Source organism: Plodia interpunctella, chromosome 7 (genome assembly GCF_027563975.2).
Source record: "Plodia interpunctella isolate USDA-ARS_2022_Savannah chromosome 7, ilPloInte3.2, whole genome shotgun sequence".
Classification (NCBI taxonomy): domain Eukaryota; kingdom Metazoa; phylum Arthropoda; class Insecta; order Lepidoptera; family Pyralidae; genus Plodia; species Plodia interpunctella.
In genome coordinates this window covers 4,367,576-4,384,850 of record NC_071300.1, presented here as the reverse complement: position 1 = coordinate 4,384,850, position 17,275 = coordinate 4,367,576, and the positions used below count along the sequence as shown (strand labels likewise).

The 17,275-nt window shown below is 36.1% G+C and overlaps 1 protein-coding gene across 3 annotated transcripts in view; it reads left to right on the top strand.

Moving 5' to 3' along the window:
• Positions 1 to 17,275, top strand: part of LOC128671623 (uncharacterized) — a 39,890-nt gene that overhangs the window by 3,333 nt on the left and 19,282 nt on the right. For all 3 annotated transcript variants that reach the window (XM_053748282.1, XM_053748281.1, XM_053748283.1), the window contains exon 2: positions 9,469 to 9,592. In XM_053748282.1, the coding sequence (XP_053604257.1) occupies positions 9,469 to 9,592 (124 nt within the window). The remainder of the gene's footprint in view (positions 1 to 9,468; positions 9,593 to 17,275) is intronic.

Sequence of the window (17,275 nt, the reverse complement as noted above, 5' to 3'; positions counted from 1 at the left end):
TTCTTCGTCCAAAAGAAATTAATTTACACAATTCGAATGTTAACAGATCTTCTGTAATTATCGGTATTTATACAAGATTTCGATACGCTTTAATTTGTATTAAAGCATATCGAAATAAGTTCAAAAGATTTTCCTAATATGAGAGTAATTATGAGTAAGCAATGCACCTGAAGATATTTCACCAAGTTAAGGTTATCGTGTAATTTCACTAACAAGCGTAACAAGCTACGGAGCCCAAGAGATGCTATTGTGGGTCGTGCTTGTTCTCATTACCCGGCTCTTATCTGTCATTGGCAGCACAATGCCTATCCGAACAATACTGTTAGCTCACGCGCCTTGGGCGGTAATCAAAGATGGATTTAGTCCAGTTTATTCTCAAAAAGTCGGGCGGAAACAAAAATAATTTGGTTTTAATTTTTCGGGAAGAAATTACCGCTTTATATCGCCTGTAATTGTAATGTATACAAGTGCACTCAGTACACTCTCTATTCAAAGTTACATTGGGAGAAAAGTTAAAATATACTTTTTAAACAAGCTTTTTCGGGTAGAGAAATAGGTATTATGTTTTGTTTCCAGTTATAAAATGAAATGAGTAAAGCGAATGTTATGTTATGACTCACTTGACAAGAGAGATTTAAAAAATTCGCGTTCATCTGTTTTTTTCTACAATTACCTATTGATTGATGAATGAATAAATTTATATACCTAATTCCTTGCAATTCCATAAATGTGTTTCAATTTTATACTTTACAATAATACCTAATAATAATATTCCTAGCACATGAATATATTTTCTTGGCGTATAGTTTTTAATTTATTGCTTACCTTATATTATCTGCATTTCTTGTCATTTGACATCGTGCTACAAATAAGTCAGACAGCTCAGCTGGGTTTTATTTATTAGAAATGGTCTGACCAGTCTTTGTGTTATTAACAAAGCAGTAACAGCTGACCGTCAATAAAGGAGTCGGACATCATGTACCACTTCGGAGCGTTTTCAAGACGGATGAAAAAATACCGCTCATCTGATTTATTACCACGAAGATGCCGAAAAAAGTAGTTACTCGTTTTGTTTCGAAAGTCGCACAACACACAGATTTCTCCGGCCTCCTTTGTGATATATTGCACAATGCTGGGTTTGTCTGTTCAATGCGACGTATCGTCTCAATTGTTTCGAACGCATCCAGCATCCCCGCCCGGCACTGATCGGATTTTAAATTCGTTCCGACTTTCTTTATGCTGCTAAATACAAAGAAACAAACACACCAATAAATAACAACCTGCGGTGCCAAATTCTCCAAAAACTTACAGGATGTACCTATTTTATTTGTCACAAAAGACTAGCGACACTTTGACATAGATTATGGCACGCTGTGTGTGGTAACTATCGTTTTAGATGTGATGATTACTTAGGTAAATAAATTGTTTACTTGCAAGGTTTGTGTAGTATGCCCTTGCTTGCAATAAGAGTGCAATCGATAGTAGAAAAATCTTTCGATGTGTTCTGTAATAGCGGATAGACATTCTCTGGTATTTTTTTGTTTAAAGTAATTAGGAATTTTTATGAACTCCACCCTGAGTAGCTGGCAGTCCGTAAAACTTTACAATGTCCCTAATTTGAGATTTACAGTCCTACTTCGTGATGAATGGCTATTGTGAAATACAATATTGTACCGCCATAAAACAAAGACCTATAACTTCCAATCAGTTTTTGGCTGTAAATTATTTTTATTGTCACATTAACTATGCCCGTGGCTCTAAAGCCTGGATTAGAGAAAACTATAAGCTTTCTTTGTCATAATGTTGAGTATATGTAGAAGGGGCAAGGACAAAAGTATTGAAAACAACATGCGAGGCAAACTAAACTGATAATACTAACATACCTATATCTGGCAATAATTTTGTAATTTTTTGGTATTGTGTTATGAAATAAATTGTTGTATCTACTGCCGCATTCATATCTCTCTCTCATCTGAGTGTTTCCCGGTTGTTTCCTCAGCCTTTGAGCGTCGAAGCCCAGGGCCCTTTCTAATTTTTGTCTCCACTTCGCACGGTCTCGGCATCGTTAGATGTTAGGCCATTGACGCCTATAGCCTATTCGCTCTATACATACATATGTATAACCTAAAATACTTAGTTCAAAATGACAACGAGGCGCAGATAGGCAAGATTGAGATTATACACGCGTCGAACTCAGCAATCGCCTCGACGCGGAAATAATACGGATTACGTAATCACAGTCGAACATTTTTTATTGCTCCATTAAATGAGGCACCGGCCACGTTGGGTGGAGAGTCTCACAACAAATAAACGAATTAAGCATGATATAGCCATCAGTCTTATTTAGTTCCGAATCGTTTGACCGGGTTAATTTGCGATTTTATTTTGCGACGTCGTAAAAAGCATCTTTTTCTTCAGTGATACGTATATAATTTCAATATATTTATAAAGGTATGTTAAAACAAGGTTACATTCTGTTGGACCACAGAAATCGAAAAAATAAGTGCACTGTATTGTATAGTTAACCAGTTAGATTCAATATGTTATCGTAATACAAAAGCAAAGGCAAATAAATAAATAAATTTGTGTCGAGATATATACTGCCTCGTAATTCTCGCAAGAACGCCGGATGCGTTGGCTCACATGGGCACCAGACGTTTGATACAAGGCAAACGAAACGTGGACTCTTAATCGTTCCCACAGCAGCGCTACCGAGGGGTTCCAGTCAAGGTTGCCATGCGAATCTTATAAAAAACTATTTGAAACACGCTTTACAAAAAACTAAATAGTCTACGCGCATAGTTCAAGTGAATTTATTTGCTCAGTGATGAATCGCATCGCTCGCTGTGCAGCAGGTGTGCATTGCACTGTTGTATTGCGATCCAGGACTTGACTAGACAACATTTGTTTCTACAGACGACATTACTTTTGTTTTCTTTAATTGTTTGTTATTATTTAGACACTAATACACTAACCGAATAGCGATATATAAATAAGATTTAAATGGAAATGTGCTCCTCGTGTCCTTGAATAATAAAACGCTATGCCCTGTTTTCATCGCTAGTGTAACAAATTAGACGCAAATCAAAGTCGATCAATTCGACATCGACGACTTAATTTCATTCTATATTATAACCTAATTAGTTATTTCTCGATTGTCGATTTATGAAGCCTTGCAATTATATCAACAAAATATATCCTATACCTATAAAAGATATAAGGCCTTTCAAGAGATTGGCTCATTCGTTGTGTCTCGCTGACATTCATAAAAGTAAAATGAGATTGTGCATTTAATACAAAGTTTATTTTGATCGGCTGAAGGCAGTGCTCTGTAACTTTGCAATTTAACCAATAGAACGCTTGCAAATCAGTGAAGGTAACGCTTAGCTCGCGTGCCGGTGTGTCGGCCATTCACCTGCCCAGGAACTCCTAAGCCAGTGAGTAACTGGGTGTTTAGCTACTTACTTATACTCCATGATGGTTATACTCCACGATAGTTTCTTAGTTTCCTCTTCAGAGTCAGAAAGCTAGCTGCCATATCGTAACATTTATGTATAGTGGATTAACTGTGATGTACATAAAAGTTATTTTAATATTAACTACTTGGTTAATATGCATGCTATCATCTAACGCTTCATATATTTTTATGTGAGAATTGGCAAAATGGCAATCATTATAAACTGTTATAAACCTTTTAAGGCCTCACACGAATCCCGATAATGCCTTATTAAGAACAATAAAAAAATAATGATTCTGTTCGATGTGCTCATTTCGTGGATTATTGAACTAAATTATGTAACTCATGTTAATTGCTGCCATAAGTAACATTTTCATCAGAATATTTAGCTCTAAATAGCGTTTATGGACTGTAATAAAATTTTATAAAGGCTGATTCCGATGTAAGGCTAATAGGCTGTTGTATGTGACAGCTGCAGCATGCAACATTTTAGTCAGATTTCATGATTAGCTTGAGCAGTGTTTGTTCCTAATAAAAACTACACCCATTTAATGAAAGAAGTTAATTGAAGTTGCAAGTGTCTCTGATCCTACATCAAATTGGGAATTAGGTAAATAATAAAAATGAAGTAAGTTCTATGTATGTACCCAACGCTCTAAAGAGACTTTTACACAGGGGATGCTAATGCTGCTATGAATCCGTGTTTATTCTTCAACCCTGAGAAAAAGCGGTGTTGTTTGTGATTGATCTAGTTTTTTGTCTGACACATTGAAACAGATGGATAGAAACTTCCGTAACATTAAAAAAGTAGACAAGAGTATACTAAATATTTGTTCAAATGATTTAAGATTACCCTTCATTCCAATAGTAAATACCATTTTTGGAAACATAATTTTTATCAAATGCAGAGTTTAGAAATTATGTCATTGAATTTGCGTTAGGGTGAAATTGGAAGATTGATTTTTTAGCAAACCAATGACACTGTTTCGCAATCCTTTGACGATTGCCGAGCTAAGAGTGTCCTTTATCGAGCGACCCCGACCCATATCAACCTCGTTCCCCTCCCATGAATAAATAAAAGCTCAATTTGTAGCTCGCGCGTTTAACCGACGCATCGATATAAGGCCCTCCGGTCTAAAATGGACTCCCCTACTGCTCTTAGCGATCCTTTATGTAGAATAAAGGAGTGTGTTTTATGGGTGTCTAAGGGCTCTCTTAGTCTGGTTGTGTTGTCAACGGGTTATGTAAAACCAATCGCGTCCAAAAGCTGCCTGCTCTTGTTTAGCTTTTTATTGAATTGCGTGGAGACCCGATTTCTTGAATACAAAATGACATGTGAGTATAATGAATTTGGTCGGTTTATGATTATGTGTGATTGTAATTTCCTTCGCTTATTACCATTGTACATTTTTCTCTATTTGATAAACTTTTTTTAATGTAGATTGATATGATATGTTACTGTGATACTTGGGTTCTGTTTAACCTGTATAACAATTAAAGTAGTTAAAGCTTCATTTTATGGTCGGTTGGTGGCGTCTTTATATCGTTTATTATTCAGTACGAATTAAAACGTGTGTTTGTAACGTATCGATTTCAAAACCATCAACTGTGAATTGTCGGACGGGAGCCAGATGCGTCTGCTGACATAATTTCCTGATGAGCTCGCTCAACACTCCGCACAGACATATCATGTTCCACTTACGAGTTGCGACACTCCTTGCATGATAAATCAGATGTATAAGATAATGTCTACATTATAATATTTTTCTTTAAGAGGTCGTAAAAAAATGGTAGTTATTCAAATCGAGTATTGCAGAAGTTATTCGACTGAGAAATTGGCATTGCAAAGTCCATCCATTGTACGTATGCCATATTAAATTGGACTGTATAAATTAAAGTATCTAAGGTTAAAATATTAATTTATTGAAGCCCACCTCTAAATGGTCCTTTGGATATCTTTTGTCTTAAGTAAGAAGTTATTAACATACATATGTTGTTGAAAAGTGAGATCCAAAACTAAGTTATTGGGGTTCGAAATTGGCCTGAATTGCTCCGAGAAAAGGATGGTACGGCCGTGCCGCTTTTTTTTGCTCGACTTGGCCCAGATTATGTGTTAGAAAATCTTGAGTATGACGTCTAAGCGTCTACAATATTCAGGAAATACACGTGAATACTATTTCCAGTAGGTACTCCAAAGTCGAAGAATTAATTTTATGACAACACCAAAAAAGTGTTTACATTTTTAACGCAAATTTTCCACGTCTGTAATGAGAAGCCTTGAGGCACTTCAGAACGTTTATGTCTAGCGCGGCATGTCAAGGCGGTCTGATTAGAATTGAATCGAGCGCAGCATTATAAACTAGGTATTATATATATAGTTTTCAAATATTAAGAAAAAATATCATAACAATAACTTATTGAACATTTCGAACTATGTTGTAAAGAACATCTTATTCTATTATAATATTAAATTAAAGTTAAATAAATTTTTTGTTCGTCATTATAATATGCTTAAATTTTAAAAAATCTGATAACCAAATATATGAGATTTGACCTTAGGACTTAGATATGTATTTGTTTTTATTTTTTTTTACTCAAGTTTGTTACTACTTCTGATAATATCTTGAGCTTTGAAAATGACACTGAAGTGCAAATTACGAGAACACCTATTCAGTTTTCTTGATAAGTATTGAGACAAAGAAATTTCCTACTTACTTTTCTAAAGAAAGTTATTGGTAATTAATATATTTTTAATAGAAGTCGTTGATGATTTTTGACAGGTTTGAAAAGTACTGTTTTTAAGCCAAACGGCGTAAACGTTCTTAACAATATTTTATACGGATTCAACGCTAGTTAGTGTTTTATTTCTACAGGCAACTGGATATTGAGCTGTTTAGTTAGATAGTTAGACCTAAATGCGACAGTAATAGCGGAATGAATGTTAACTGTACCTTTATTTATTAGGTACCTGTTTGTTGTTATAACCATACAGCTTGTCAGGGGTTAAAAATACCATTAAAAGCTAGGGTTGTAGTCTTGTGGCAGTTACGTCACGATCACGACAGGGCTGTTGTGGTTGTGAGTCATGGAGGGAAACCCTGCGTGACTCAAATGTGTTATCGGATCGCTGCCACTGAGGGACTGGGGCTCGCCCTGCTCACGTTGATAATGCTGCTCAATTTGTAACATATTGTACCGCTTGTATCTCAAACATCAAGTGCCGATAATGATAAATTTGTCAGTCGTTATCAATCAATTAGAAATGATTGATAGATCTCATGTTCATTTGCTAGAAATTTCATCAGACAAAATATATTTTGTTTCACCAATTGCGTAAAACACCCCGACTTCATATGAGACCTTGCTGTAACAAGTTACATTAACAACATTACATTCTTTAGTTAGAGGAAACAATTTATTTTAGCATAACCTCGAACAAATGTCCTTGTAGCCACTGTTAACCTAACAGAACAATAGGACTGCACCTCTACCTATACAAAAAATACTCACGCTCGGAATATTTCTCAATCAAACTGTCGTCATATTATGCGTGGCGGTATTTGCTTGCACAAATTGGCGTCTTGCCAGAATATTTTCGAAGCCCCGTTGACGATCACAAAGGAAATGAGATCAATCGAAAAATCAGCAAATCTTGACCTTAGGTTGGTAATTTCGTAGGAAAATGGTTTAGGCTTACTCGCAAGTCTCCTCCTAAATTGAACCTGCACAGCACAAAAGCATAATTATTGTTTGACATTGAAAATCTGCAGTTTAAATTTCGTACACATGCAAGCGAAATTTGAAAACTGTTTAATTTTACAGGACGGACATAATAATTGGCAAAAAAACTAGAAAGATCTAGGTCCAAAAATAACTTGTGAAGACAAGTCAGAAAAGTTCCTGTCCATGTGTCCAACTATTTATTATCTTCATGTCATTTATAATCAAAGCGAATTAAAATGTTGCATTGTCATCCGACTTTTTATTGATATGGTCTAAGGATCTCTAGGTACCTAAGTATTCTATACTATTATCGATATAGTTTGTTGTCAATGAGGATAAATTGTCCGAAGCTGATTAGTCATGTCTTCAAGGTCGCAAACGTGTCTAGAAACGGCACTACTACGCCTAGTACCATGATGAACATCGATAGATATATGTTATATATCCGGATCTATAATTCCCATATATAAAAATACATTTGACAATTCCAGACTTTGCGCAGTTAAATAGAGATTCAGATTAATAATATTAGCAAATCAAGTCAGTATAGTTTTACTTTATGTAAATTATTGTCACGGGTTAGCCATGTGCCTATTAGCGTTTCACAATAGAGGTTTCAAATGAATTCTTAACTAACAGGATCTGTTGACGCTCCCTTTCAGTAAACTGTCCCAGTCGCGTGACGAAGGGTTCAACCTGTCCTCCTTGGATCCCTGTCTTTGTACTGATTAATTGGGAATTGTGAACCCCTTCTAATGCTACATTTATAACGTGTAAATATGCAGATTGTGACGGCTCGAGAAGTAAGGATTCGAACTTATTAGTAAACTGGATTCAAATGTGGGATCCAACTACAAGTGGACTGTAATAAGTAGTATCATTCTTAACAAATGATCTAATTATAGATTACTAAATTTTGTAAGGCCTTTGAAGTGCACTTAAAAACACAATATTTTTATTTAAAGTTTCAAGTATGGCCAACCACAAGACCACACAAACTGTTGACAGTTTCAATTACGGTATTCTTGCAAATATTATTTCCCGAAATTGTTTTATGGTAATAAATTACCAGTAATTACTAAAGTCAGGCACGTATGTGCACGTAGGCAATTTGGATATTGTTGTAAGCAAGGTGCCAAAGGGTTTGCGTGTCAAGTAATTATCGGCAGCTGTCTACTAGCAGGCTCCCCCAAACATTGCGTTCGCGGCAAAAAGCGAAATTCGCCGTGTTTTTCGCATGCGACCGCGAACACCCCGCGTAGTGTCTAAAGCCGCAGACTGCGCATGCTAAATAAAAATCTTTTTTTGCGGTCGCGGCTTACCTTTGCCGAGTGTGCCAGACCGTGAACAATCGCCGTGAATTATCACGTGCAGCATTTATGAAAGAGCTTGTTTGTATAGCGAATCGAGATGAAATAATATGTTTGCAAATTGTTATTAGCCTTGAAGACCCGCTCGACCTCGGCATCACGTTACTCAATAAATGTATCTCTTTTGAAACAGGTTTATTTCATTTTTGAAACACAGAATTGATTTAAACCCACCTCTCGTTAAATATATTTAATCTAGCTAAATATCTTAAGGAAAACCTTGAAACACCGCCTCGTGTCATGTTTACGTGTTTTTTGCTCTATTAGCATAGCGTTTTTATCTTCTGTTAAGATTTCTTATTTTGTCATATCACAATACAACACAAAAAAGTACTAAGTATCAAGCAAATAGCAAGACATGTCTACCAAGACTTGTCGCTATAAATAGCAATGTTTTTTTCTACTGACTATTGTCCTATTATAAAAAATCAAATTGTTTGCTGGACGAGGCTGGGCTTATTGAGATTCAGCGACGTGAGGTAATGGGGTCTAGAAATTAAATATCGATTGACCGGACAGCAGTCAGTTACCCGCGTGATTACCTCGCCAGCGTCAGGAGCGCTCACGCTTGACTAGAAGCTTTTGCAGCTCCCGCTTTCAGCGAAATATTACACGAATCACTGCACCTCACCCCCCGGTATTGGTAGTAACTGAACACTTTATTAATTACAAACTGGTTCGGATATTTAATAGTTACGGCCATCCCGCGAACGAACCGGTTTCAATAATATTTTCTGATGCGATACCGAGGCGGTATTTGTCGTATGTAATGGATAAAATCTCGCTATTCGAGATAAACTTGTAATGGTTCTTTTTCCTTATATTAATGAACCACGACATTAATATTGATATGATAGTTAATTCACAATGATGTTTGCAGACCGAAGGCATTAATTATGCGTTTATTTTTTGTTTTAGCCCTAGCGGGACGGCGCTCAGTGCATTGCCGCAACTTCGAGAGTATCTTCAGACTGCTGGTACATGTAAATGTGGATTGCCGTGTCCCCTGAGACCGGAGACAGCCTTCAGTTTTGATCCTAAGGTAATTACCATGTTCTTATCTATTTATAGGTGTTACGTTGTGTACTACGATCAAAACGACTTGCGAGTATGTTGACTCAGAACTGACTCATAAATCGGTCGGTAAAAGAACGGGATTTTTTGTCGACCCCTGCCTATTTTCGGTAAAAAAAAATTCGTTAGAAAACCTTTTCACTATGTAGTTCATCGTATGTAAAAGGACTCATTCACCGACGCTAAACAGTGTTGCTGCCAGATCACAATATTTAGGTAACACAAACAAATAATGTAAAAGATCATATATATCAGTGTGAGTATATCATCTTAAAAAGACAGAAATCATTAGACATTATGGTATACAGTGAGTTGTTATGTTGCCACAGAGAAATATAGTTTCTCACAACTTTTTGAAGGTCAATACTCAACTCCAATTTGTATTCTGGTCATTGCATTCCTGCGTACAATTCATCGACAGGAGGAATGAGCGGTTGCAGTTTTTCTGCCACGAGCAGTAGTCGAAGGCAGCCGGTTGACAACCGACATCTTAAAACTTTTTACGTCTCGTTGACGATCTCTCCAAGCGCAAATGTGTCATTTATATCCATTTGCGATTGTTTATGGCGCACTGCCAGCAAAAAGAGGAACCATTGTGTAGATAATGGTATTATTTACTCGAATATATTTCGCGGCTGCAATCAGAAATATTCCACCAAGTTTGTGTGTAAATTTTATGTCTTTGATGCCAATATAAGGATGTAAATTCAAATATCGATTGATCTCTTAATGTTGGTCGTTCGTTCAATATTGTTTATGAAATTCCAAATGGTCAAATACCATCGTCTTATCGTGTCTTTCGTCCTATCCTCAAAAGATGGAGTTAACGATTATACTTGCAACGTACTTTGGGCTAATTTGGCTGTAAAAAGTATTTTTTAAAGTCTTTATTCATTTTGTACTGAAATATAAAATTAATATTTTAGGTCAATTCGCAACATATCTGATCTATGATGAATGATCTATATATTGCCAATTGCAATATGTTAGTTGAGTGAAGGGCCGATATTACACAGAAGGCGAGGCGATACATTTTTAATTACGGCAATTACCATGTCAGTGTCACCTTGACACATGTGTTGACGATAACTCAGTATTTCATTGCACCCTCAAAATCTATAATTAGAATAAATAGAACATACATTGTACATACATATCATACAAGGTACCTTACATTATGCATGAGACATTCTATTATTTATTTTGTGGGTTTGTAGAATAATTGTTTACCTGATGAAAGAGGGATTAGCATCATAGAGAAAAATAGAGTATAATAGAGAAAAACCAAAGAAAATGTAAGTGAATTAGTTTTTATAAGGAAATATGTGTAGAACTATTTCATAAATCATAATTATAAATAAAAAAATACACTATGAATAAAGTGCGTGAGAGTTGATTGGACCTATGCGCAATTTATATTGTCATTGAGTTATTTAATAATAGTGAGTAAAAGACTGATGTAATATGACCATTTACCGCGGCAGGTTGTAGCTCATTACCGGTCCAGGTATGTCATATCTTTAGAGCACTGTAATAAAGGGTCTGCGAAATTACTCGCATCTTCCCACGCGACGCGTCGGCGGATCGTCATGTTTCCTCTTCCAGTGAGCGCTTGACTTGAAAGGTTATTATGAATGGCAGACTTATTGCGGTTTCAATGCCTGATTATATGTTCTTATTAAGCTATGTTTAGACGTGTTGATTCATTTAAACCTAAACTGTTTATTATAAAGTAAAATACACTTGCACTAGTTTGGTTAGTGTAACACTTAATTATGTAGGAAATTATTGAATAATGTATGTCATACTCAGGAGAGAAAGTTATTATTCATATGATTGATAATATTCTCTGATCACGTTGTCTTTTTCTAACCGAATGGAGCAGGATAGGGTGGTGGTGGCACCTGCCTCCTCCCTGTAAACGATATCCCTGGAAACGAGTTTCACGTGCTCATTAACACGAATTTAATGTTAAACAAGGTATTATTTGATATTCGTGACGTCCTATTTTTACAAGCTTTTGCTTGTAAAAATAGAATTGTTTCATCTATCCTTGTGACAGACCTCTAAAGTCTGGAATAAAATCTGACAACTGACCGTGTTACTCTTTAAGAAAGATAGCAAAAGAAATTTTGTTTTATTTTTATCCCAAAGGTAGAACGATTAATAATATGACTTATTATTCGTTTGATTTTTATGATTATGACCTATACATTATTAAAATATAATTATATGACTTAACGAACATAATTTTATAAACGTAGACTCAAATGGAATTTAAAATAAATGTGAATGCAGGTAATCGTTTAGAGAAGACAGTAATTATTTTGTCATGTACGTAGGAGCAACTTGAGTTATGAATGTAGTTACTTATGCAGTGAAAACACTTATATGTTACGTTTTTCTTATGTTTACATATTGTTTTGGTCTAACTTATAGCGGTAGTTTCACTTCTATTTGGTATACGACCATTTTGTCTCTTAGAATACAAGAATCAATATATTCGGTGGAGGTGTAGCCAATATTTAACAATTTATTTCAAAGTATTCCATGTATGATTCACGTGTGTTTGCCAATAATATCAGCCATTATTGGGATGGGGCCCGCACATAACTATTATATTTATTCCGAGTGAATTGCCATTCCATTGCTAAACAAGTTAGTTGTTGTATTGCTCTAAGTATGGCTCACTTGGTATAATTACAGTTGTATCAGATCAATTCGATTGCTCATGTATTCATCTTCATTATGTCTGTACTAGAATAGGTTTTGTAAACGTCACTTGTTTTGCTATATTAGATATTTACTATACTCATATCATATTTCAATGAAAGCTCTACTTGTCTTTGTCTTTGAAAACTTTGTCTTTAGCTGGTCCTGTACAAATTTACGTCGGCAGCCAATTTGTACTTTTTAACAGTACATGCATCTAAAATTCTGTTTCTAGTTTGTCCAATCCAATAAAGGTGAGCCGGACTCGTATTCGTGCGACGGACAAGTTAATTCTGTCAAAGCCTGCTGCAAGTGCTGTGCGACCTCCTCGCCTCGCCTTTGTGTGCACTTGAAATGTACAAATTGCACCGCGGCCCGTAGGGGGGAGGTCGCTGCACTCGCCTCCTGTCCCCACACCCCGACTCTCATCGATTCCTCTTTGTTCCAAGCATTCGTCTTGAGATGCACTCGGCGAGATCTCGATTTCACATTCAGTCTGAGCAGTGAATTGATCCACTCGTGTTCGTGTATCTTTACACGCTGCAGGCGATGGATGAGATTCCGTAGATGTAACTAGTTCTTGAGCGGCGACATACCCCATTCAGATCTGGTTTTGAATCTGGATTGTTAGCATCCTCTCTGATTTAGAAAATGCATATAGCAACATAGCATCGTACTGTTTGGTCTTGAGTTTCAAATGATGAGAATGTAAAAAATCATTTGAATGCTGGCTGGCTAATTTATTTATATTGTATTAGCCAAGTTTTTGGAAACTAGTAAAAATTTGTTTAGGTGGTGTTTATAAATAGATTTGTTTGTCTTCTGTTCTAATGTTTGAGCAGATTTAGTGCAGGGCATTCTTTCAATTTATTGTTTACGAACGTCAGTCATGCAAGTCGCCGAGATTTTGCATTTTAATACGCTGCTCGTTCATGGCTTGTTATACATAATTGATGGATAGGCACATTTTTTATTGATTTTGAAATGAACAATTTATTCAAAGCATGCGCAATCATCTCTTATTGTTATCTACTGTATTCGTTGTTTTCCTGAGTGGTTTATAGATCATGTATTATGCATTAATTGTGAAAAGAGACAGGTGGATGTAGCATTCCTAGCTGTAGGCTTATATTCTTACAAAGCTGTGTCTCATTTTTCATTGCGTTTTGTTGTATCACCTTTAGTGGGATATAGTAATATGATTAAATATAATTATGATGTGTATCGAAATGAAACGGCCATACGGTTAAATACATTCAGCAGTCGGGATTGTAAGGTTAAGTTTTATATTTGCTTTCTATCCTCGTGATGGTTCGAAAGTCGTCGCCTTCGCGTCGTGTCTCGTGACTCGGAAGTCGCGGTCCCCCCGGCGATGACAGCGATATCATCGAGCCTGCACTCCCAGCTGCCACCAGGACGTTTATGGACCATTACGATCCTATTTACGATTCAAGCTATTCTATGCATAAATTGACGGCGATTTGTCCGTATTGACTAAATGCTGGGAAGCAATGTTAAGATCGATGTTCTGAAAGAAACATTATTTTGTTAGTGTAAAGTGGGCTTCTGTTCCATGATCCAACGAGGTATAGTGGTCCATATATGTAAGTGCGTTTTATCCTGCACTATACGGAATTACTGATGCCTATATGTTTTTCGTATCTAGTTTTGATACTTGAACCAAATTCAAATACATTTATTTCGTGAACATAGGTAGTACAGTAGATGGTATACAACAGCGGTTTTCTCTATGTTTCGCCATAAGTAATACAAAATTTATCAAATAGTTTAAAGCGCGTTTACCTACGTATAATCAGGTGAACCTTTAGGGCCAATTTGTATTTAGATTATATTAGATGTAGGTAAAAGCCATTCTGCATTCCAATATTGCATGAAATAAATTGGCGATCCCATTGGAATGCAATAAAATGATCGTAATTTATTAATTCGATTGAATCATTCTCTGATCCGATGGAATTACATTGTCTCAGCGAACAAAGAAATGCGGCTCTTCCGCGTGACAACATTCAAGTGACATTTAGCCATGAATCGAGGTCGTGATCTTTAAATATTCAACCAATCATAACGCAACCGCCAAACTGAATAAGAATTTCACACGCTGTCAAAAGGTTTGCTAAACCTAATCGCATTTAAATAAATAAACAAAGAATATGGTCTGAAAATGTAAATGTTAGCTATTAAGTGTAAAATGAACGTGGAGCTAGTTTCTAAAATGCCCTCAACTTTCCCACAGTGCGGTGAAAGTGGCGACAGAGTGCGCCGGCGCAGGGCAGCACACCACAACACGTAACATTCCAATACAACCGGGTTTTACTCATAACTACTTTGTACTATAACATTTACAATGGTATCGCTGATTTCCTTATTTGTTTCGTTTATTTATTTTTATCTTAATTGATATAGGAGCAATACTATGTTTGGATCGCCTCGTTGTACGAAAGCATTTTAAAATGTTATTTAATGATCTTATGCTACCTGTCACCTCATGGCTCCCAACAAACAGGCGAAGATCGGACCAGCCAAGATCCAGATGGCGACATAACTTGCACAGGTTCTGCAAACACTGGACAACTACAACACACCTGAAGGCTCTAAATAAAATAACAAATACAAATTTCATTGTCTGTTTAAAACAAATTTAAAATGAGAATATACTAATTGGACATAATTTCAAAATACTTTCAAGTCGTTAGTGAAAATAGTGTTCAATCTATTAGTGTCTTTATTAACTACGACTAATGCTGTGGTTACTTCCCATAAACGGCGAGTAAGGGGCTAGCATTCATTAGTTAGTACATATGGCACAGTAAAATGTGTTTACCGACAGTTGGAAGCGACACGGTTGGCCGCGCGCCGATGGCCAGATAGCTAGCACCCGCCAGCGGCTTTGTCTGACATCTACAAGCTTTGTTTATTGGCTATTGTACAGCAGATCTGCCGATCGAGAATGGAGCCATATACAATGACGAGACTTAGGTGTCCGACGGTACTAGACTGTGTTATTAACTTTGGCAGGTATATTGTGAGTACTTGTATGTCGTTTACTGTCCGTGCCACTGCACAGACATGATTATTTTATTCTGTCCTTTCATTTCTATCGTTCAGTTATATTAGTAGGATTTTTTGTCACGTCGACAAGTCTCGACCAGGAATTTTTCCATTCCCTCGGGTTTCCCTCGTTGGGGTATGATTTTGGGTGGACCATCAGGTCATGGATATCATAATAATGTATTGTTATCCAAATTAAACTTATAACAACATTTTAGATCAATCAACAAAATTGAATTGCAATATGGAATCTTCCCAACAAACAATTACATATTTTGCAAGTTAAATAAAAGCTAACCGATATATTACTTTTTATTGCATAAATGCTAAATACATCCACAAAATAAATTACACACTTAATATTTTTCCATTTAGAAAAGTCTAATAGGTACAAAATGTAACATATTTACATAGGGTGATGCGACAAACATCCCCTTTGTTTCTTTTCGGGTCAAGGACGGTGATGTATTCAATACCAATACTAAATACGACCCTTACCCTAAACCAAATACACTGTTTGAAGTTCAGCTAACTTTGAGCAAAAAGAACTTGATACTTGTTGTGGATTTCAACACATTTCTTATCGACAACAATTTAAAGAACTACATTTTGATATTTTGTTTCCCTTTGAATGGTATACAATATTTTTAAAAAAGTCTCATATTTAAACATTTTGTAATATTTCTAAGCGTTCTTTTTAGATATATGATGTGACGTTTCATTTAAACATGTCATTTCAACAAAACAGTATTAGACATCTACATAAAAATAAGTTATTGAGCATAAACCCACGCAGAATCTCTTCATCGCTTTGCGTCTGCGTGGCTGCGTCTCGCTGGTATCACAAAATAAGGAGAGCATACACACCTTCTATCCCTCTGGCAACAGCCTCAGTAATTACGGCTTGTTATACGAGTACATTGGAAACAAGGAATAAAATATCTAGTTTCACCGAGCCAGTATTGTCAGCTTATCATCTTCCTACAATTATGATTTAATTTGGCATGGACAAATACCAGAAATACTATACCTATACGAAAGTTTGGATATGAGTGCGTAAGGACGTTTGTTACTATTTTATGCAAAATTTACTGGGCAGATTTCGATGAAAGAAATGAAAAATGCAGCTAGTAAATGTTTATGCACTCATACATACAAATATTTATTGCGGACTTTTTTATATTCCAAAGCAAGCATTGTCTTTTATTTATCTCAGAAGTGTAAGATAAGTTGGCCAAGTTAATTGTATACGAAATTAAATATCTACTCTACTAATCACAAACGTCAGATTTTCTGCATTTTTCTTATTTTGTGTTATGACATCGGATATTTATTTATTGACTTTTCCGGATTTGCCATACTCAGCGACTGATGGTAATCTCATTCCTCTACCCTAACTTATTTTGCCACCCCTGTAGCGATATGTACTTATGTTTCACAGAGCTTGACCTAAATAAAGATTTGGAAAAGGGGAACATCAATTACCTCTTGTGGCTAGCCACTTACCTTTCAACAATATGATAATTGCTTTTGGAATCCCCTCTTTAATAATATTTACCTATTTATATATTTGTGGGCAATTGACGAGCACTTGTTAACAATTACTTTACATACGACTTAAAGGTCCGAATAATTAAATAGATTATTGTTATTGACTTGTGGACGTGTTTGTCTGAGATTAATAACAGGTGTAACAATTAAGCTAAATTGATTAAAGGCGACATTAAGTCGATGGGGAATGCAACACGCCCTTGGGGAGGCGAGGAGGTACAGATATAGGCAAGTTTGGCTCCCGTGAATGTCCGCGTTAATTAGTGGCGGGCTGGTACGATACGGCGACAAATTACTCGACATTTTGTTTGGCCGCACG